General features: G+C 47.1%; 1 protein-coding gene across 1 annotated transcript in view; it reads right to left on the reverse strand.

Moving 5' to 3' along the window:
* The window catches only part of LOC104493846 (ran-binding protein 3-like), a gene marked incomplete at both ends in the record, with an annotated part of 23,527 nt that extends 1,527 nt beyond the window's left edge, over positions 1–22,000 (reverse strand). Inside the window, 10 exons of the mRNA XM_010136604.1 lie at positions 523–601; positions 1,282–1,385; positions 2,004–2,120; positions 3,355–3,458; positions 4,504–4,596; positions 6,038–6,103; positions 7,868–7,954; positions 8,047–8,083; positions 13,711–13,766; positions 21,910–22,000. Coding sequence (XP_010134906.1) covers positions 523–601; positions 1,282–1,385; positions 2,004–2,120; positions 3,355–3,458; positions 4,504–4,596; positions 6,038–6,103; positions 7,868–7,954; positions 8,047–8,083; positions 13,711–13,766; positions 21,910–22,000 — 834 coding nt within the window. The remainder of the gene's footprint in view (positions 1–522; positions 602–1,281; positions 1,386–2,003; positions 2,121–3,354; positions 3,459–4,503; positions 4,597–6,037; positions 6,104–7,867; positions 7,955–8,046; positions 8,084–13,710; positions 13,767–21,909) is intronic.
* Positions 22,001–23,346: the final 1,346 nt, after the last annotated feature.

Raw genomic sequence — 23,346 nt, forward strand, 5'->3', positions numbered from 1 at the left:
AACCGCTCCCTTCTGTACCAGCACAGCGCTAAAAACAAGGGCAGGGAACCCTGGGGCACCAGAAGCTGTGCCTTAGGCTGGTCCACAATAAGCAGAGAAGTTCCTGACATCTGGACTGGGGCAGCTGCCTTACTGCTGGACTCAAAATCCCATACTGGGGGGTCACATAGCTGAACTTCTCCCAGTTTGGAGGGCAGCAAACATGACACGCCCTCCAACTCTTATATCGAAGAGGCCATTTAGAGATGCGAGCTGTGCCATGAAGGGCTCGGACCTGAGCACCACGTGCGCTGGAGAGAAGGGACTCCCCTCCTTACAGCAGCAGGGAGATCTGGGAGAGCCCAGCTGTGCTCCTTAGGAAACCCTGACACTGTGCTCAAAACAAGTTACCTACGAGGGAAAGCCCTGAAGGAAACCGTGCTCCAGTGACAAGTACAGCCAAAGGTTCTCAAAATCCGAGTGAGAATCTGGAACGTGCTCTCCTCACAGAATCACAGCTCAGCACACACAGCGGATACTCACTAGGACTCGCTCACTCATGTTCTGTCCAAAGACAAACTTGTTGCTAGATGCGTCTGCGCTGTTTGTAGAGTTCTCTACACTGGAAGAGCAAACAAAACCCAGACAGAAGGTTTAGAAGACAGGAAAATCTCTGTGTATCTTCGAGGGGTAAAGTTCCTCCTCCAGGGTGGCTGTCACTGGCTTTAAAAATTAAGCGCTGGCTGACGCAGAAATAAAAGCAAAAATTCATTCAGCGCAGTTCCATGAGAGCAGACGCTGGGTTTCGAGTGGGAATTCTCTCAGAACGGCGGCAAATGGTTTTGTCACCGTCACCCCCCTGTCAGGTACCTACCTACACATGGAGCAGTGCTGAATGCTAAGAGAGGGCTTACTGCTTAACCAGAGGACATCCTGGTTTAAACCACACTCTGTATCATCTATGAAACACACTGAACACCACGAACCCAGCACAGATCTCTACGGGATTCTGCTGGTAGATCCAACCACTGTTTCTTTCTAATCACTCACGAGAAGACTTCTCTCCTCTTATGCTTGTTAGTTTTCTGAAGAGGCTTTGGTGAGGAGTAAATGGTGTCAAATGCATCTCCCTTGACCAGATGGTTGACGATTCCCCCAGCTCTAAAGTTCACACCTCGCTCTTCAGAAGCCTGGGTTCCCGCTGCCCCAGAACAAGCCCTGCAGCCAGCACAGAGCAGAATCCCAAATCATTCTGAATACAGAGCAAGGAAAACCGTCCTACAGGTTTCCCCAGAGTCTCACCTGGAACTGATGTACTGTAGAAAATAATTTGTTGCAGAAGGTGCGTCTGACAGAGGGAGGCCAGCGTTCTGCACGTCGGCAGCTTCATCGCTGTCGTCTCCGAGCTGTAAGAACAACCAGCACGTACTGACAGGTCTAACTCTTGTCCACCATATTTTCAGCTCATTCTCGCCCAAGACAAAGTTCCACCCACAAACACTTTCTCCAATATATCGATCTAAGCCCCTGTCCCAGGATTACACCCTCTTGTTATGCCGGGAACCTGTGCAAGCCTGTCCTCAACAGGAGGTACCAACAATCCAACTCGAGTTGTCCTTGCACAGGTCTGAACCCTGGATGCCCAGATTTTCTTTTCTCCCCTTTTCTGGGAAAGCTGTTGCATGGGATCACCTTAGGAACACGCTGCAACTTCATGCTGACCCCAAAGGTGAGAGAGAACATTACACTGCAACGAGCTTTAGATATCACCTATGTGGTAGCTAAGCTTTTTTTAAAAAGCTTCTCATGCTCCTGAACAGCATTGATTAATTCCTTAAATGTCTGAAAGACCAGTTTTACCGAACACCCAACTGAGCTGTGCCCGCAGCTTCTGATTTTGTACATAAACACGGCGGTTTTAACCCTGTTGTACAGCGGCTTCCAAGTGCTTCATGAGCAGCGTGCAAGGCTCAGGCCAGCGCTGACACAGCAGCTGCCAGTCCAGAGAGCAAACACGCGTTTACCTTCACTCTGTCTCTTAAGTTCTGCCCGAACACAAACGCTTGCTGTGCATTGAGCTCCGCCTTCTCACAGCTGTCATCATCTGAAGTGTTGTTCTCTTTCTTCTGACATTCTCCTGCCTGCAAGAAATCGAGAACTTTAGCCTGGGTAATTGAGTTTCTTGAAATAACACCAACATGTTGTTATCTAAACTTGTTCTTTCAAACAGCCCTAAAAACCCACTCAAAACCCGCACACCCTCCAAATGCCCAAACACCCTCAGTCCACAGAGGACGCTGGTGGCTGGCTCAGCACCCGCAGGGAGGGAAGGATGGGCCACTCTGCACAGAACAGGGAAGGAACCATCCCACTACTGTACTTCCCAGGTACCACATAAATGACTTGTGATGCACTCGGATGCCTTTTCCTCTGGCTGAGGCTGTTCACCCCCCCATGACCTGTACGTCCCTCTACCATTTCCCACAGGGAACTCATTCACTGCCTCCAGGTTTTTACCCTCTATCAGCTCCTGTCTCTAAGCTCCTTCATGTGTTACTCATTCACTTCCGTTACCTTTACGCCTCCCATGCTCACATTCCCCAACACCATTCCATGTTCAACTCTGGGAAATCAAGACCCCACCAGTAAGGCATCACCCCTGGGCAGGTGATCGCTTTTTGTGAAGCCATTTGAGAAGAAAGACTGAGCATGCGCAATCTGCCCAGTTCACCCATTTAAAACCAGTTAAAATCAGTTTTCAGATGGGAACAGGGATTTAGTAAATGCCTCCTAGTCTCTGGCCTGACCAGAACACCAGTGCGAGCTGGCACAGCCACTGCAGAAGGAGACAGCGGTCCCCCTCACCCAGGAGACCAACCCCTCCCCTCCTGACTCAGCCCCTACACACAGGGCACGGGATGAACCTGCAGGAGGACGATGCTGCTCAGATGAAAAAGCACTTTTCTACCAGCCCGCTGAACCACAATACCCAGGAATTCAGTGTCTGTGGCAGCAATGGCACCACTCGAGCAGAGGGAAGATTCTATGGCAAGACTGAAGTTAGAAGGACTAAAAGGAACCAATGAGATGACAAGCAGAAGGCGGCAATTTTTTTATATTTTGTGAGGGAAAATAGGTATAAAAAACTGTCCTAAACCGCAGATTCAGTAAATGTTTGTTACAGACCCTGAGTTAACGATATACAGCACACTATTAGGACAGTATAGAATCTACCACCACACCTAGAGTGCTCTGCCCTGGTGTGGAGGGGTAAGGGGCTGTCGCTGATGGCACTGCTGAGCAACGACTCCAGCCAGTGAACACCGCTTTAACGTCTGTCACCCTGAATGTCCTCCCAATCCTCCCCCAACTCACCTTGTCTTCAGAGTCAGAACTTTTCAGTGTTGCATTACTTAGTGATTCTGATGTGGCTGCAGAATCTGGCAGAATATTTACACCATTGGTGCCACTGCTGAGAACTGCAATGAGGAACACGAAAATGACATGAATTCTCTACAGATTTAGATTGTTCTACAAGTTTTCTACAGCAAATGGCACACTCTTGCCTTAAGTCCACGCAACATTGCAACGTAAGCTACAGAGTTCCCACAGAATTTTGCAAGGGAGAGGAGGACCACAATTCAGTGATTCTCAATAGAACCAGAATTCCAACTGGAAAAAGTCACTTAACCACACAAACACCACAGGGACAGCTTGAAGCAACCGCCCTGCTCCAGCCTAATCTGTTCACAGCCCACAGGGCTCCGCTTTGGGCTGATCTGGCTACTTACCTCCCAAGGAAAATTTCTACCCCAATATAAAGTCCTCTATAGAGTCCAATCTGTGCCAAGAAATCAACTTAAAAGTGTTTGGTTCTCTGCTGGATTCAGCATTAACTGAAGTTTCAGCTCAACTGAACTTGCAGATAACGAAAGGTGAGGGGCTGGGGCAAGACATGTGACATGGACACCTTCGACAGTGCTTTTGCTTTAATGTCCCATCTTCAATCACGCCTATTTCCATCAGCTATATCAAATTCCGTAACCATATAACAAACATAATGTACAATTCTAATTCCAAAATTTGGTCATGTATCTCCAAGTCCCAACTGCCCCCAAGCCCAAAGGCACCTTCCTGGGGTTCAGGCATCCTCCGCTGCTGCGCAGCCAGCTGAAGCCCACCACTGCTGTTCAACTGACCAGCAGCAGCCTGTCACACCATGGTCAGTGCTGCCATCTGAGGGTGCCAATCACACCCTTAGAAGGCTTTTTGTTCCAAAAACCAAGCATGGACTTCACCAGCATTAGAGGCCTGGCAGCGTCAGGCAGTTTTGCTACACAACCCCTGAAGGTTTGGCTGTGCAATCACTTAGAGAACAGACACTGAACATTTGAGATGTTTTTTCTGAAAGGAGATCTAGAAAAACAAAGGTGGATGCTGGGTGAAAACCAACCACTGCACTGAACAGATTCCGTGTCCCTGTTCTCCCTCCGCAGTTTCCCAGAAAGCAAAAGCGGTATTTACCCATCTGCGAGAAAGCTTTTGGCTGCGGTGCCTGTAACACTGCGGGACGGAGCACGCTCCGCTGCTGCTCCTTCGGTTTCTGGCTAGGGAGACCTGCAAGGACCAAGGTTTTTCAAGAGCTTTAAAGCTGAAAGATTGGCCTTCATCCAGCTCAGCAGCTTCCAACAGAACATACAATGGAAAACCAGACACTGAAAGGGCTTCTGTCCCTCAGTCTCAAAACAGAATTAGTCCCAAATAAAGGAAACAACTTCCCACCCTCAAAAGACACTTCTAAATAGATTCACTACCTGCTCCAGGAAAGCACAGGAGGGTTTTCTGTGACTCAGAAGTCACGGTGTAAGGGAAAGGAACGGTACACAGACAATCCTATTTATTCACTGATGTATTCCTCAGCTATACATTCCAAGTTGTCTTTTCTCCTCCCAGTGAAGGAATTTCCAGGTACAGGTAAATGATCTTCTTACTTTGTCCTTCATACAATCAAATGTATTGGTAGTGTAACAGTTTCATTTAACAACCTTTGGGCTTTGAATTAACCTGACACTACAACTGATTCCACTCTGATTCAAAAAGCCAACTGACCTTAAAGAACCTAATAAAAACCATCCAAACACCACCCCCCACCCCCCCCAAAAAAATCCCCAAACATCTTAACATCCACTCTAGCAGGTTAAGGCAATCCCTAAAGGTTCAGTTTTCTTCACTGAAGCAAAACCAAAGATGAACTCTTGGTCCAGTACAACACTGCAACAGAAGTAACAGCAACACAGCAACAACAGCTGAATATTCTGCGACTTTCAGGCCACCCGTATTCAAAGGACATGACAACAACCATAATAACAACTATCCTAGATTCAAACTTTCATGTCAGCTCAAAAAAACCCTTGTTTTAAGATTTTCTACTCTTCCTGCAAATGAAGTAAACTGTTTCCATATATATAAACAAATAATAACCTCCATGAGCAAAACAGCTGTGTGGTTTTCCCAGGCTCGTGAGGAGCTGTGATGGTGTCACATGAATGTCTGTCCCACACTGGCTGGTCTATGTCAGCAAACAGGGGACTCTAAGAGCCAAACTGCAGAGCAGAGCAGTAGGATCAAGGACCTGCCATCCATGTATTAGTAAAAGCTGAGGAGAGGAGGAAGGTGGGGGAAGAGAACCACGTGTCAGACTCTGCTCTGGCCTGGTCCCGGACTGGGAGCTCATGGAACAGGCTGGAATGTGTCCAGTGCACTCCTGGAGCATTCCTTTTGTTCCCTTTCACTACTAAAGGAACTGGGTTCCTAGAGCTCAGGAGCACTCTGAGATTTCAATCCCAAGATGCTGCTAAGCAGAGGCAACCAGGGACACGTTTCAGAAATGCTCGACTGATCCAGAGCCAAGTCTGGACCACACAGCAGATATGGGCAGAACCACCCTGGAGAGCACAAACACCTTCCAGTTACCACAGCAGGGTGAGACAACTCCTAAATAAAATGCTTCAACAGGTTTGGGGTTTTTTTGTACTGCCACAGCCAGCGCTGAACTCACCTGCACTGGGTGCCTGGCCATGGATAAGTATCGGTGGCTTCAGCCGGAACCCGCTGCTCTTCTCCTCTGGAGGAGGAACACAACATTACAAGGACATCGCTGTAGCACACTTCAAACATCCAGTCAGTCAAAACTCCTCGTGCTTCCCCCACTGCAACAACCCACAGGGTTTATAAATACCCAAAGTCATAAGGAGTTTTCCAAAGAAAAAATTCCCATCTTCCAGAGGAAGCCAGAACTTCCAGTGATCTGTTCTCTCCCTTCTGAAGTATCCAAGTACTTTGGATGGTGACAGACTGACAACAACAGTTTGCTGAGAAAAAGGAGGAAAATGAGGAAGCTCACCTGGCTCTGAGTCCGAATTGCCTGTAGAGGGTTCACAGAAGCTGGATGGCATAAAGACGTTGTTCTTTGTTACTGCAGACAAGGAAAAAGAAGGAGAAGTTGTGTATGGTGTTTGTCACGGGAAACTCTGTTCCCAGACAAAGGCTGCACCCTGAAAATCATTTTTCTAGTAATTTTAAAACTTATTTTAGATCTCTTCTAAATTGAAACAGCGTTACAGCCACAGAAATAAACAGGTCATTGCCCACACAATCCCCTTAGTTTCTCCTGAAACAAAAAGAACCAGTTTCATTTATTCTGGAGGGAAGATATACGCAGATTCCTGGTCTGAATCACACCTGAACTAGGAATGAAAAGTCATGTTAGAATGTGTGACATCATTCCAAAATGCATAAAACACTTCAGAAAGGAGCCCAACAGCTGCTGAGCAGTGGGAGCGAACACCCAGGGCCTCAGACAGCTGATGGGTGACAGCACAGCTCGCGCTAAGAGCCAGGAACCTCATGTGAGCTGCCCTGCACGGACAAAAATGCTACAGAAAAGGAGAGTCCCTCAGAGGATCTGCAGATCTCACATGCTAATGGTCAACGGAAGAGCAGAAGAGGTTCAAAAGGAACAGGCAAAGAACAGCGTTCCTCTTCCACCCTTTGCTGGGACCCAGAGAAGTAACACGGAGTTTGGTGAGGTCCTGCTCAGCAGCTGAGCTACTCCTGGTGCTGTACAAACAGTCACAGACCACGCAGCTGAGGATGATCAGATGCAGGAGGTAGTCACTAGGTTGGGGTCTTTGCCTCCAACAGATTATCTTCCCTGAGGTAAAGCATGACAGTATTTATCAGCTCTTCTAGCTTTTATGAGGTTGTGGAATTAAAGTATGTTGGAAAGAGAAAGGAAACTCATCTCTTAACACCGTTACGTATTTTCTGTGAATTTTCGAGACAGTTCCTGTGGGGGAACAAACACATGAGACATGACCATTCCCACCTCCGAGTCGTGAGAACGCACCCCTGGCCCTGTCAGTGATGTGCTGCTTTGGCCGTTCCCTCTGGTGCATGCCGGTGAGAATGTGGCCGAAGCGAGCCGAGCCCATTTTAAGAGGAGTGGGAGAAAAGGAAAGGACTCAGAGAACTTCAGCACCACCCGAGACCGTCAGGGTGTGCCTGGCAGCAGAGGAACTCTGCAGCACCACCTACAGACATTTGTTAAGAAACAACCTGGTTGCAACAACTCAACGAGATTTTCTGGGAAATTCAGTGTAACACCTGAAACTACAAATATATAGAGAGTTACAGATAGAAAATATTTTAAATGTATCTATCAACTCCTTTGAGCTTCACTGAATCTAACACGGTCCATAGGGAAAGTTGGGGTACGCGGCTGACGTGGTCGTAAGCCAGAACACAGCAGCCAGCAGCTCGACTGACCGGGAGAAGAGGTGCAAGCAGGAATCCCTCCCCTCCCACGTAATATTGCAGCAGCACCTACCCGACTGAGAGGGAGGGAACTGCGTTAAGGATGAAGTTCTCTCACGCTTTACAGGTGGACAGTAGCTCCCATCCTCCCGATCAGATTCTGGAAGAAAAAAGTGATTAAAGAAAAGGCACAAAATCCTGGAGAGACGCACACGCACTCGTGGGTTTTAATCTTGCAGTCAAATCTCTTACCGTCTCCATCTTCTGGACTTGATCCATCTGCTGACCTCTGAAATCAGACGACAGTGATTAAACAAAAATGACATACGGCACATTTCAATCTCTTTGGACACATCCAAAGGTTTTAGTCATCAGTTTGGAGATTTTTTTCTTTACTGTCAATGATTTACACTCATGGCAAAGTATTATTTTTATGACTTACATTAGGCATATTGCACTTCACCCACATGCTATTAAATTGATTAATTCAGAGTATTTCATTTACAAGTAAGATACCTGAAAATTCATACCCAAGCACTATCCTCAGAGACAATGCGACAACCACGGTTACATTTTCTATATACTGACAAATCTGAAAACGACAATTTTCAAATCTGGTCTGACTTTTAAAATCTTGTAGAAGTTCCAAGCTCCTCATGAACAGATCCTACGAGGACGACAACCAGTGTGGAAAGACCGGCAGAGGAGGCAGCAAGTGCTCGAGGCAGAGAGATGATTTGTCCTCTCGTCTGCCACAGCCCACAACAGGAGTTCAAAACACACTTCCAAAGCAGGACTCTCACCAATCCCTGCCTGATGTATTGTCTAATCCCACTTCCTCTTCTCTAAACCCAGGACTTGCTCTCTAGACTCCATGGAATGCCTCTTTCTCATCACTTAAACCACTTCCACAACTCCGCAGCTATTTAAAAGCTCTGCAGTTCAGCCCATGATGACAGATCGAAGGACATAAATCCTTGTTCACTCCAGAACTACCCCTCATCTCTATGGCCAAGGTGTCAGCTGCCCCTTAAACTCTCTGCATCACTTTGCAGCGCCACTTAGGTATGAAGCATGACCCAAATACCATGTAACTTACCTTCCCTCAGAGCCATCCCTCAGAGCCCACCACCACCCATTCGCCTAGAGAAAGCCATACCCCGACCAAACGGAGGTCCACAACAAGCTGGACTAGAGTGTTTTCCCATACTCTTACAGAAATACCTATACACACACCTCCAACCCTGGCTGGAGGAGGGATGTGGACAAGGTGCAAGCTACAAAACAGACAGCGGCTTGTTTTAAACTGTACAAATGTTTTTTAAAGCTGCCTTGAGCATCATCATCTTGTAGTATCACAATGATCCCAGTATCACAAGAATCAGGAACAACTGGAAGGAGACCACAGCTCACGCTTGCACAACACCAGGCACTCCTTTAACAGCACTTTTGGACAAATTTACACCACTATCGGTGAAATTTGAGCTGTTGTACCTACTTCAACATGTGTAAATGCAAGAAAGCATTCAGAAGACTTTGACCTCAGAAATGCATGTTGAAGGTTAACTTCATAAAATGACTTCAAGTAACCTACTGCCAGAACCATGAACTGGTTTTATGGCAGAAGTTAAAATTAGTTTCAGAACAGAAACTCGAGTAAAAATAATCATAGAAAAAATCGTATCCACTGATCTCTAATTCAAAAAGCTACGGAGAGCATGGTGCCATTCCTGAGTAAGTTATCAGGACAGGGGATGGAGCACCAGTAAAGTTCCATGCTTAAGAGGGCCAGGTTAGGACTCGATGTAGCCTTCACATCTCAAGAGCTACCAGCATCTCCAAGCTGCTGCAATTTTCCAGCTGCACGAGCAGCTCTGGCAGAAAAACACGCAGCAGGGTGTGAAGAAGGCAGCTCTCTGGATGCTGTCATTCAGGTAGTGGCAAGAACAGTATTTCGTAAGCTGTAAAAATAGTTCTCAAAGAGTTAGGGAGGAAAAAACCCCCAAACCACTAAAACACAGTAGAAAAGGGGGTGAGACAAAAATAGTGAAAATAGGGACTCACTCAGCGTGGAAACAGCCAACTCTACACCCACCAGTAACTGATATCTGGGATGAAAATCAGAACAGACTAATCTTGCCTTTTAACAGCGGAAGAAAACAACCAGAACCTCCTTACTGAGAGTAAAATTAAAAGGCACCATTCTGAACATGACACACTTCTCATCCCCTCTGAACAACCAGGACAAACTGCAGCTTCTGATGGTAACAGCGCAGCCAACCTTGGCTGGAACGGCCAGTTACAAACTGCGTTTGCAGACTGGTGTGTATTTTGTCCTGCACATGCTGACTATTTTCCAACATCTAACGGAAAAATAGGAGTCTATCACCTTACAAGCATGAGCTTCAGTAGAGACTTCTAGGAAAATAATGTTCCTTAATTTAATAGTAGACAACGTTAGCTCCAGAAAGGTCAGTAAAGGCCACTGGACAATACCAGTGCAGCCCTGATACCGAGGGGGCTACAGACCTGTGACAAACGTCACTCTGCCCAGGATGTCCCCTTTGATGCAGAAGAGCACAACGTAAAGAGCATGAGGCAAACACTTAAACCATCACTGTGGCTGGGGAATGAACGCACAGCGCGAGGCCTTCCCCGCAGCCTCGGCTTACCGTCAGATCATCGTGTGGGCACTGGAACGCCTCCGAGAACACTCTGCTCAGCTCCAGGAGAAAGCCAACCCAACTGCAGATTAAACTTAGAGAATCACAGAATCATCTGGCTGGAAGAGATCTTTAAGATCGAGTCCAATCGTCCATGCTGCACTGCCAGGGGCCCTGACCCCTGTCCCTCAGCAGCACCTCCCCAGGGATGGGGACTCCACCACCTCCCTGGGCAGCCCGTTCCAAGGCTTCACAACCCTTTCAGTGGAGAAATTTTTCCTAAAATCTCTCCTGGCACAACTTGAGGCTGTTTCCTCTCAACCTGTCACTTGTCACATGGCAGAAGAGACCAACCCCCCCTGGCTGCACCCTCCTGTCAGGGAGTTGTCAGAGCCAGAAGGTCTCCCCGGAGCCTCCTTTGCTCCAGGCTCAGCCCCACCAGGTCCCTCAGCCGCTCCTCAGCACATTGTGCTCCAGACCCTGCCTCAGCTCCGCTGCCCTTCTCTGGACACGCTCCAGCTCCTCAGTGTCCTTCTTGAAGTGAGGGACCCAAAAGTGGACACAGCACTCAAGGTGCAGCCTCACCAGCACTGAGTACAGGGGGACAATCGCTTCCCTGCTCCTGCTGGCCACACCAGTGCTGATACAAGCCAGGATGCTGTTGGCTCCTCTTCAGCCGCTGTCAACCAGCCCCTCCAGGTCCTTTTCTGCTGGGCAGTTTCCAGCCACTCTTCCCCAAGCCTGTAACTCTGCAGGGGGTTGTAATCTACACAGAGAAATTACCTATTTTAGAAGCCTGTTTGTCAACTGTTTTGAAGTTACTGTTGCATTTTCTTCAGAACGTTGCTCTAGGAAAAACCCCTCCGTTAGATTTTCCTTATTAACTTTAATAAGGGTAATCTTCAGTGGCAGGCGATGCACTCAACCAGGCAGCGGCTACAGCAGTGGTGATGGAGTTAACCATTAACTGTAACACCGAAGTCTTTCAAAAAATACAGCGTTAGGTCTCAACCAACCAGCGCATAACCCGAGTCACCTCTTTGTAAGCTGATTAAAGGGACACTCCGCTGGCCCGAAGGCCAGGCTCTGACATCCGCAGCTTATATTAAGTGGTTGTTCCTCCTGGCTGACAGCACTGCGTTCTGACTCCACGGTATCCACACTACAAAAACCAGCAACTGGCACAAGCAACAAGCAGCCTTTGGCCATTTATTTAATAAAACAGCAAGAACAGCAGCACTGATTCTTCTCTTTTTTTATCCAGTCTCAAATACACACACGATAAGCTACTAAAATAATTATCAACCACTCCTTCCACTCCTTTTTAAGCGAGCCGCACATCCCCACACATCACACGGTTCACTGGAAGCATTTGGTTGTTACTAGATGAACCACACTTCGGGATTTGCTAACCAAGGGACAGATGCCACTCGAGGACTCTCCACGATCTGATTCAAGGAGCAAGTCCTGTTCCCAGCCCAGCTAGACCCACCCCAGTCCCCTCTGGAGCACCAACACCACAGTATTTCTGTAATTTCTAACTCATCTGTAACCCTTCAAGACCCTTCAACCCTTTAAGGCTCACCCACAGGCCCCTCAGCCCTCCCCACAGGCTGTGCCCGGGCAGAGGCTGTCCTGCACACAGCGTCACCATAGCCCTCAGCATGCTCAGAGGCAGCTGGGAAGACTAAATCACAGACTCCCCTCCCAGGATCTTCAGTTCAGATTTTTTACAAATATTTTCTTGAGAGATAGAATGGAAAAGGCCTGTCCCACAGGCCAGCCTGGGAGCTTGCACAGCCTGACACCGAAGGCAGCCCCTGTGTGCGCCCCTGGAGAAACATGCTCTGTGCAGAAGGTACAACGTGGAGGAAGGCGAGAGCATGAGACCTGCCAGCTGAGCACTGAGGGACCTGGCCAGCCAAGGACGGACACCAGACCACATCCCTCTGCCGGGGCTGCACATTGCTACGATTGCTGCTTCCAGAGACGCACTGACAGGCTAAAGGACCCCTGGGAAGAAAACTCACCATGGTGCAACTCAGGAGGGACTCCAGCAACAGTCTAAGTAACCGCGGGCGATTGGGAGCTGTTTCCTAGGAGGAAACAACGCGATCCAAACCGATAGCACAACCACTAGCACTCCCTGTGTTCCACAGTACATGTAAACGGTTACCGTAAAAAAAGTAATTGGAAGGAACATGGCATAAGTATTTACTCTAAGATATAGTTAATTTTATTACCTAATACTAGAGGAATGGCAGAGCTAAATCCTTTCCAAGCTGACAAAGGATTTCAAGCTCCTGCTGAGGAATATCCTAAACCTGTGAGAACGCTCGAGTCTGGTACTTGTTCCAACCCAAAGAAAAGCTACAACTGCAAAATGGTTCAGCGTTTCTAGTCAAACATTTGAGAAGATTTTCTGATTGCACAGATAATGCGAACACAGTGAATCATGGGTACATGACTGCACTTCTGTTGATTCCCACCAGCTTCAGCTGAAACAAGGGAAACTTTGACTTTGTGTGCCACTTCCAAAGCGAAAAGGGATGGAAATGGCACTGGGTCCACACAGCCACTGTTTTCCATCACATCTATTTCAATTTAACAGCAAGTTCTGCTGAAGGGAAGGTCCTGCTCCTTCCTCCACTCTCGTCTCTCTCCTGAGCTCCTCCTGCAGCCACAGCGCGAGCTGTACCAGCCTCCTGGTTCCACAGGAGCTCACCCACACACACCTTCCAGCCCAGCTCTGACTTGACACCATGGAACCGCTCCCACAGGCTCCACAGTGGGGGACGGGGACAAAGGGCAGGGGGAGGGAACGCGGTTACCATTTTCCACAGTCATTAGGACACTTCACAGCTTACCAAAGACAGGAGACACACTGGAATCTACTGAAGTGAAAAGCAATAACCTAGACTATGGTTTTCTTTGCTTTCTCTTTATGATCAGAAAAATGCAACTGCAACTGTCATCACTCCTTTGCCACCTGCTGCTTTCAAGCTACAGCTTTGAAGACACTTTTTCCTCCCAGATTTGGTCCATGTTTTGTGTGCAGAGCCACCCATTTCTCCCCACCATCACATACCTTCCCACTTTTAGCCCACCAGTACCCCTTCACCCCCTGCCCATTAATAATGTTAATGCTCTATTATCCATCTTCAACTTCAGAACAACACAACTGGCTGCTCACCATGGAGCGAGTCAAGGCTACGGAAAAAACCAAACCAAAAACAGATCAGCATCTCCTTACCTTCTGTGCTTTATCCTTCTGAAATACAAAGACAGGAGGAGCAATGGCAGGTTTTTCTGTAAAGAGAGAAATCATTGAGGTTTTTTCCAACCACATTCATTGACCAGTATGAAGATGTTACATTCTATGATGCTTTTACTGACCATGAATCCCTAAAGCAGTTAAATCCCAGGTACGCAAACTGCTTCCACCAGCTCCTGGTAATGTATAATTAAAGGACTTGCTCTTCAAAAGGGAAAAGGAGTGTTTTAAGAACAAAAATAAAACAGATATCCGAAAGCTGTTTGTCTTCTCCCTCCAGGTTTCTCTATTTCAAACCAGTACATCGGCCCATCAGGAGGAAAAGGCCCTTTGCTGCAGAATTTGCTTTTTCAACATGAGTTTTGCAGGCAAAGGCTTTTCCTTCCCATAGTAACACCGTAATGCAAAGGGACTGTTGCTGTACACACCCCTTCCTTTCTGAAAGGTCCCCTAACCCTGACACTCGATTACATCTGTATTTAACTACCATTCAAACCTTCAGAAAGGTCCTAAATCTGCAACATTTGCAGGTCTACAATTCAACCCAATTTTTCCATGCGCGTTGTTACAGACGGACTGGTCCTTTCTGCAGAATTTAAGAGCACATTTACCGTCTGCTTGAAGTTCCGATTCAAGCATTAGCAGGACACTCTCTTCTAAGAAAGCACATGGACATTTAGCCTTCAAGAGCAGAATTCATTTCTACAACCAGTGTATGTCTTCCACGGTCCTTAATGACCTCAAAACACCTCAATGTCCTTAATGACCAAAACAGAAAGGGGAGGAGGGAGGACTAAAGCACAAGTGAGTTTAACAAACTGATACACCTTGTGCATGAGAGATGTGAGGAGAAATGGCACGTAGATCGTGCAGTCAGCAACCCCTCCGTGTGCGTAAAGGAGCTACAGGGGAGTCGAACGTTTGTCTTCAGATGAGGCTGCTGTGAAACAAGACATCCAGGGAGAGCTGTGTTTGGGCTAAGTGTCCCACCTTTGCCATTATTTAATCTTACAAACAAGGAAAGACATTTCAGAAAATTAAAACTTTTTAAACTGTCAGTACTTGGAAGGCTGCCATAAAGGAGAAATAAAACCATCAAGAAGAATTACCTGGAGCCTTAAAAAAAGACAACATTAACACAAAATCCTCCCTAACTGAGCTGCAGCACCAGTAAAGCTCTGGGGTCAGCAGGGAGGGAAAAGGGGCGAGCTCGCCCATTTGGGAACTCCCAGCTATTAGATCAGCTCAGCTCAAAGAGCGGAACTTTACCTGACAAACACAAACATGATGAAAGCTATTCCAAGAGCTCTGCACATTTATCTGTGAGGGTGGAAAAGTCTCCTTCCACTCTTTTGTGGGTCTAACTCAGAGATAACCCAGCAAAACCACCACAAGACTCATTTCGCAAGACTGGCCTAACTTGTTCTACAAAAGGTAAAATTAATCATGAAATAAAGCTCCTTACTACAGCATTTTGCCTGCTCTTTTTCCCCTTTATTTTCTACATTCTTCATCAAATACTGCTGAATCTTTAAAATGCTTATGGCTGAGAGCAGCACCGACAAACAGCTCAAAAATGAAAAATCATCTGCCAGCGAAGGTCAACAACTGAACTGCCGTACCCGTCCCAAACAGAAGTTTGTCGCGACTAGCCAGGGATCCTGTTTGATTCCCTGGCCTCAGCAGAACCTGCCCAGGGGAGACTCCACTCCTGTGGAGGCCCAAGCTTTTAGCCCTTTCCCAAAAGGGATGTTCATTTCTTTATATCACGTTTGGTAAACTTTAGTATTCATTACCACTATAATTACAGCAACAAGTAGCGTGAATTCTACCAAACTAGTTCTATCCACGACTGCCCAAGCAGCCAATGGAACGCTGTCTTAGTGTTCTCCCCCTCAGGGATGCCTGAAAGCGGGACCTGGTGGTGTAGGGCACAACATACAAGAGACTCCTGCACCAAATGCCACTGTCACCAAAGAGGACCCAATGGAAAAGAGCTGCTTGTCTGTTTAGTGTTTAATAACGGATTGAGTACTGAGAAAATAAACCATAAAAAAGCAGATTCAACAGCAAAGCAAAGTGCAGAGGAGACACGGGATGGATGGCAAAAGCCCTGGATGAGGAGCCAAAGAAGCTGATGCAAAGGAACAGGATGAATAGTCTGGTGATGGAAAACTGAGCCCTCAGGAAAAAAAGAACCAGGATGCCAGGAACAGCAGAAAGCTCACAGGGAAAAAAGATATTGGAAGGAAGAAACAAAGTAGAAAATGAAGGGGGAAGAAAAATAATCAAGATTGTGTCCAGCTACAACAAATGAGACTGGGAAAAGCAACCAGTAAAACAAACCCTGACCAGTCCTGTTAGTCAAGGTGGAGAAGACAACCCTCCTGTGCAACACACGAGAGTTCCTCTCCACTGAAGGACAGTCCTCCAGCACTCACCATCTCCAACCTCACTATTACTCGTGCTGGCTGTGAGACCAGCTGATGTGACGGCATCTGTCAGGAATGACGAGACAGCAGGACCTCACAGCCACCAGCTATGCCAGGGCTTAGTCAGGCTTGTTCTTCCAGGCGAGCTTTGCACCACGGCCTTTCCAAGCCTGCAACACACCACACTGCTGGAAACGGTTCCCTAATTCCAGCCCATGGCAAGAAGGGATCATTAGACTGTCTTATCCGACCTTCAGTAAACACTGAGCATAAGCCTTGTTTGGGGGCAACATTTTCAGAGTCATCAATTACTGAAGACATTGAAAGCAAAGTATTAGTGCTCTCAATCATCCGTTACCTCAACTGGCAAAAACCTCCGGTGCCAAATTTCCCATTCCAGTCTCTGGCTTCAGCTTTCAGTCCTGATACCTCGTTATGGTTTTGAATGGATTTAAGTAGTAAAGAACTCTCTAGTATTTTGTGGTTTTTCTACATAAAGCACTTACACAAACCATGTTTTCCTCCCAGCTGAAAAGCCACAAAATGTTTTGGTTTTGCAGAACAGAAACACACATGTTAGGTGGTAGGTGGGTCTCTCCCCCCGCGGCGAGCACGGCAGCTTAGTGAGTGCTGCTCCAAAATGAGAATGACACTGTTGCTTGTACCAGCCAACACCAGGGGTGTCCTCATCATGTTCTCACTTGGTGAGCATGGGACTGTTCCACCAAGGCATCTGGAGGATGACCAACAGTAAAATGGATCCGCTCGGCCCACAGAACAGTCATCAAGTTAAAAGGAAAATAAAGCAGGACAAAGGAAGGAAAGACAAACCCCCAACCTGCAAACTTCAGGTATGATACGTGTAAAAGAACAAGAGAGCTGCTTCTCCACCTGAGAGCTGAACAGACACAGCACCTAGTGCTTAAAATTTGTGGAAGAGACTTGGTCTTTCTCCAGACAAGGAGACAGAAACAAGGCAAAACAATGTCCAGTTTTTAATGAGTCCATCTCAGCGAAGGTGTCCTGAGGAAGCCCACCCACAGGAAGGAAAGCGGAGCCTCAGACCTTACTGTCAGAGACAGCACGGCCTCAGTCTGAGGATCCGGAACCTGCACAAACCACAGGCTTTCTTCGAGTAGTGTCAAACCAGCCTGAAAGCCGACCGACTCCACAGAACTCCTTCCTGCAGCTTATGCACGAGTTTCAGACTTTTCAGCCTGCACGAACAATTACAAAAACCTCCAGAGCTGGGTCCACAGGCAAAGGTCACCTCCCCGGCCAGCCTTTAACTACCAATACAAGCCCTAGGTGCTGTCAGGAAAATGTGTGTACCGTTAAACCTGCTCAGTGGCTTCACAAGCTCTGGAAACACAGAAAATTCCGCCTCAATAGTTCAGGCAGAGGGATTGAGGTACCATCAGATACTACGGGGGACATTTTTAACTCAGATACAGAACCAAACACCACGATATCAACCACATTTCCTGCGACTAGACAAAACACGGCCTTGTTTTACCTCTCCCCCAGTTCACACCAGTGCATACAGCAGAGGGTGACATCTCTAGCAGCCACAATAGTTATTTTTGCAATACAAACTTCAGTGCAGTATGAAATGACCCATTATGGAGAAATCCAAGAGGTGTTTTGAGTGAAGATGAAAACGCCCTTTGGAATCCACATTTGAAGGCCAGACAACTGAAAAGAAAACCCTCTAAACTGGACTATTGCAGGGGGGCATTTCTCTGCATAGTTCCCAGGCTCACGGAGTGAATCCTACAGCAAAGCAGCAAGAAAGGCCACAAAAACGTTCTCCTCTGCCACCGAGACCATCACGCCTCTACCACAAGAGCATGGTAGAGTTCAGGTTGGAGGGACCGCAGGAGGTCTCTGATGCAACCTCCTGCTCTAAGTAAGCTCAGCAATGCAGTCAGACCAGGTTAATTTGGTTATCCAGGCTGGTCTTAACTTCCAGGGATGGAGGCTGAGCAGCCTCCTGGGTAATCTCTTCTACTGCCCAACTGTCCTTATGGTGAAAAAACCCCAAACCAATCTCTTCCCCATGACCAGAGCAAAAATCTCGCTCCACCTCTTGTCTTTTGTCCCTCCAACACCCACCGCAGTGATGGGCCTGGCTCTGCCATTTCAGTAGCCTCCTCACAGATCCTGGAAAGCTCCACGTGTGCCTCTGAAGCCTTCTCTCCCCTAGGCTGAAGAAGCCCAGCTCCTGCAGCTTCTCCTCACAGGTCACAGCCCAGAGCTCCAACCGTCCGGGTGACTCAAATTCATCTTTCAAAGGAACACAGTCCCCATGTCATGAAAACAACCATCAGCCCTCACCAGACCCTCACCAGCCAGGTTATTACGTAGCGAATTTTTTTCAAAACTAAGAACTACACTTTTTTAAAGACTCTCTTGTCATATTTACTTCAAGTTATATTTAAGCAGTGCCTGACTACATGGAAACCTGTACGAGAGGCAGAAAAAACAACACAGAGGAACTTCCAGGCAAGCGAGTCCTTGCTGGGATCTGAAGAAGCGATCTTCAGCGCTAAGAGCATATGAGTTGAGAACAACTGCTCTGACATCACCGAGAGAGAGCTGATCATACCTGTGAACAGCGTTAGAAAGGAGAACAGCAATTAGGTTGTTAACTCACCAAAAATATTCAGAGTGGTAATTTATTGCCTGTGAAAGGCTTATCTGAGGGTCAAGAAAAAATTTAAGTTCAAAGTGAAGTTTGATTATGCTTATTTATCAGCTCAGGCCGCGAAAATAAAAATCTCTTTCACCTTAATACTATTTCAGTGATAAGGGGCAGAATAAACTTGCTCAAAAGACATATTAAGAGATAGAGGCAACTTGCAGCACTATAAAATCCTAAAGGTGCGTATAACAAAACAGGACTTTTCTCTTCAAGAGCTTCAACCGACTGAAGGCAACGAGCCAGCTCCCACACCATGGGGCGATCTCCATGGAGACCCCACGAGCACAGTCCAACCACGCTTCATGTCCAAGCACACGAAGCGTGACTGGATCCTCTGCAGCTGGACCTCACAAGCGATGTCCTGGTGGCTGTAAGTGACACCTGCCTCATCTTCAAAACTCGGGTAAGTTGTTTCCTGTGAAGCAAACCATCCGATGTTCTCGTTCCCCTGCAGCAGGAGTAAGCGGCTGCTGCCAGACACGCTCCCACAGCTGGCACGGGAAGGTAGAAGCCATTTACATACTTAAGATTGAATAAAAATTCCACAGACCATATTTAAAGCACAAACCTTTTTGTGTTTGCAGAGCATGGGTTATGTCAGTCCCCAAGCCCTTGTGGCATTAACAGAAATCCTCCTCTGCATTACGTCATTCTGCTATTTCAGCTCAGGTACTTCACGTAGAGCAAATGTTACAAGTCAGAAGTGGGGAAAAAAAAATAGCTTATTTTCACATGCCAGGAAGAAGGAAACCATGAGGCAGCCCAACTACTTTGCAACGTAGGTAAAATGTTTATAGAGAATTCCAAAACGTGTAAGAAAAATTATTAAAGTATTTAGACAGTTCTATCTTGTAAATTAAATATCACTTTATGGTGTTTGGGTGTGAATTATTAGAGTATCCAAAAAAAAAAAAAAAGCAGGCCAACTAGTCCACTAGTTTACCTGAAGTAAATTACCACAGGAAAATAAGACCTTGTTTATAGGGTCTACTTTTTGGGTTTGATTTATGAGGGTATCCAAAAAAAAAAAAAGCAGGCCAACTAGTCCACTAGTTTACCTGAAGTAAATTACCACAGGAAAATAAGACCTTGTTTATAGGGTCTACAAACACCAGGGTAGTGGTGCCCGACGGCTTTTCCCCCTTGAAGCAATAACAGACCTTCCTCTTTCTGCAAGCTCCTGCAAGGCAAAAGGAATTACATGGTGAGGGCGAAAACCCCAGGACGAGCCAGAAGAAACATCAGTGTCATCCAGGTCTGGCAGAGGAACGACACGTTGACTCCGAGGGAGCTGCCGTGAGTCGCTCGACTTCTGCATGTTCAAGGCAGTCACACACAATAAACTCGTCAGGATCATGAACTGCAGGTGCAGCCACTTCAGAGCAAAAGGAACTGTGCGTGGTGTCTGAGGAGAGAGTTTGCCAACGCGGGAGGCATCTGCACCTCCCGAAAGGAAACGTCAAGAAAACCGTCGAGTTCCAGCCCTGAGAAAAACTTGTACCTTTTCAATGGCTGAAATGGGGTAAGAAATTCAGTGTCCACACGAGATCTGTCACCTAGAGAGCAGCTTCGGCAGCAAGTAATGGAAAACAAATCACTGGTTGGGCATTAAGAGCAGGTTAACGAGAACAGCGCTCGGGCTGACGGGAAGTTAACCTCTCCGACGGGAAGTTGTCCAGTTCTCCCTGATCCTTCGCTGCCAGTATGTGAAGTGCCAGTTTTAGACAAGATCCAGCTCGAACATCAACGCAGAGCAGCACAGCAAAGATCTCAGAGAACATTCGTAACGCCGTTCACCAGCGACTCTATACAACAGTAACAACTGCACCTACCAAAATCCAGGTTTCCAGTAACAAACATCTCACAGTGCCGGTCCCCAAAGCCTTTATTACAATGTCACCACATCTTCGTGACAAAGCCCATCAAACTCCACATGCCAGGGAGAAATTACTCTCTCTTCATTAGCTGCACACGTACCAGCTCATCTCATGAGGCACAACACCACGAGCAGGACCTGTTCCTAGGACGCTTCACAGCACAAACTCCTTTCGGAAGCAGCACCTGGACCTCCTCGTCCTTCTACCCGGCTCTGCAGTAGAGAAACCCCCTTAATCCAACAACCTTCTGCCAGGATACAGCTCGCCATCAAAGCGCCGCGAAGAGGCAGCTGCACAGTTTCACCAACTCGCTGGAGAAAAACGGAAGGGAAAAAACTCAAGGAACAATTAGATTGAAGAAAATGGAGCAGTTCTGAGAACATCAGAGGGAATGTTTGTAGCTTTGAAGAAAAGCATCTCAGAAAGATCATCCATTAGCACAGTCTGAAGGCTTGAAGGACACTGGTTGAATGGTTCCCTGGAGGCAGTACTGACATCTCCATGGTGATTTAAGACAGACATTAGACTAAGAGAACATCAGCATCCCGAAGGTAAAGACAACTGCTACACTGGTGGAAAAGGGAAAACCAACGATTAATTAAAGTGAAGGCGTGCCATGCTTTGCATCAGCAAGCTGAATGGACACAGGCAGAACGAACCAGCACTTCTGAAGGCCAGAAAAAGGTCCGCTGCAGTAATCAAACAGGCAAGAGTCTGAGTTTCACTTGCATGAACAGACAAGAGAAGCTGTTGCTGAGACACGCAAAGCAAAAACAACCCGCAGGAATGACTGAAACCTTCTAGGTACGTGTGTCTACCATGTGTCAAAGAATAATTAGCTCCACGCCTCAGAATGGAGCATGGCTGAGACAGCACTTGTCCAGATCAGTCAAGATTAAGGAATATTAAGAGCTTTGATTTAACCATACTCGGCTTGCGAACATGAGCATTTAGCTATCAAATGCTTCAAACAAGAGAAGATTGATGTGAGGCAGAAGATCAAAGAATTATCAGTTACAAACAGACACTACCTATATTCCAACGAAAATACCTGGGCACGAGGAAATAAAACATTCACCTACAATGCTGGGAAAATAAACCAGAATGACGTGCTCAAGAATGAGGAGAAAACAGTCAAAGTCTCTTGAGAACATCACTGCTGTACCAGAGGCAGCAAAGGCCGCCAGGAGGAAGACCATGGGATCCACCAGCTTTTGGCAGAAGGATGCCAGTTCCAGAGAATACGTGTTCGTGCTCTGGTGGACAAAGAAGAGACACCTCAAAAACAGAACCAGAGGAGAGAAAACACCAGACAACGCAGCCAGTGCTATCAGAACAAGGAGGAGACAACAGTTTGGAAGAAGCTGATCTTGCCTAATCTTACAGAAGCTTGTACCACATTCTTATTGCAAGGAGAAAGAGAAGAGCAAAGGATGAAGATGTCAGCTCTGGAAGGAGATGGGAGCACAAACAAACGAGATTGGCAGGTGAGGGAAGTCACTGGAGGCTCTGAAGAGGAGAAAAAGGAAAATGAGATGGAAAAGGATGGCACCACACTTCCCCTCCCCCAGACAGTCTACTCAGCTCTGCAGAACACAGAGGCAGTATCGAAAGTCAGCCCCAAAAGGTGTGATAAACCCTGGTGACTTGGAATTCACCACCAAGTGTCACGTTCCCACTAGAACAAGGGGCTGGCACGACCTGAGACAGCAGTTCCCAAACCTCTGGTTCTAAAAGCACACAGTAAACCACCCCAGCTTACTGTAAGGTCGTTCGAACAACAGTAAGCAAATACTGTCCTAAGTTTCCCACAAACAGCCATTACACATTTGACTATTCACCACCATTCCTGAGACCACTCATCGGGCTTGCCCGGGCTCTGACAGCTCGTCTCGAGGCTGGGAGCCGACAGCCCAACATCTGCTGCGTCACAGGAGCTCTCGGATACCTTCAGTGTAATTCGGTGTTTCTCTGCTCAGACTCCATCTCCAAAAGCAACACCAACAACACAGATCTGCTTCCTGTTAACATCAGAACCATAACTGCCACTGGTAGAGAGTTCATACGTAAGAAACAATCTTGAAAGAAGAGGCGTCACAGACTGTCGTTTGTCTCCCACAGGGCATTTCCCCCCATTTCATTAGCTCAGAAGAATGATGCGAAACAACTGGGGCAAATGTGGTTTTGCAGAGACTTTGAGGGAAGTCAGTGATTGTGAAAGGCAAACTGTTGATGCCACTGTCACCTGCACAAAATCCTACCCACCCTGCAGCAGAATACCCAAACCCTACAGTACTGCGGCCCACATTTTCCCGACCCTCTTCAGAGCAAAACAAAACCACTATTTCTTTACTTCAAAGGTTTTTAGTTTTAAAACCCCCTATATTATTATACTTCACCTAGTTTTACATAACTGCCTCTCCTACTCCCTTAACTAAAGAAAGGATTCACGTAAGTGGAAGTTAAACAGAGATTTACAGCAGTCCTACAGTTGGGGACAATGATCCCAAAAAGCAACTGGACAAAGAGGGATTCAAAGCAGCTCAGAACTGCCCCGGGAAAGAGCACAGCGCTCACGGCACGCTCCAGCAGCGGCGGGGCT

The sequence above is a fragment of the Buceros rhinoceros genome, unplaced genomic scaffold, assembly GCF_000710305.1.
Source record: "Buceros rhinoceros silvestris isolate BGI_N320 unplaced genomic scaffold, ASM71030v1 scaffold47365, whole genome shotgun sequence".
NCBI classification, from domain to species: domain Eukaryota; kingdom Metazoa; phylum Chordata; class Aves; order Bucerotiformes; family Bucerotidae; genus Buceros; species Buceros rhinoceros.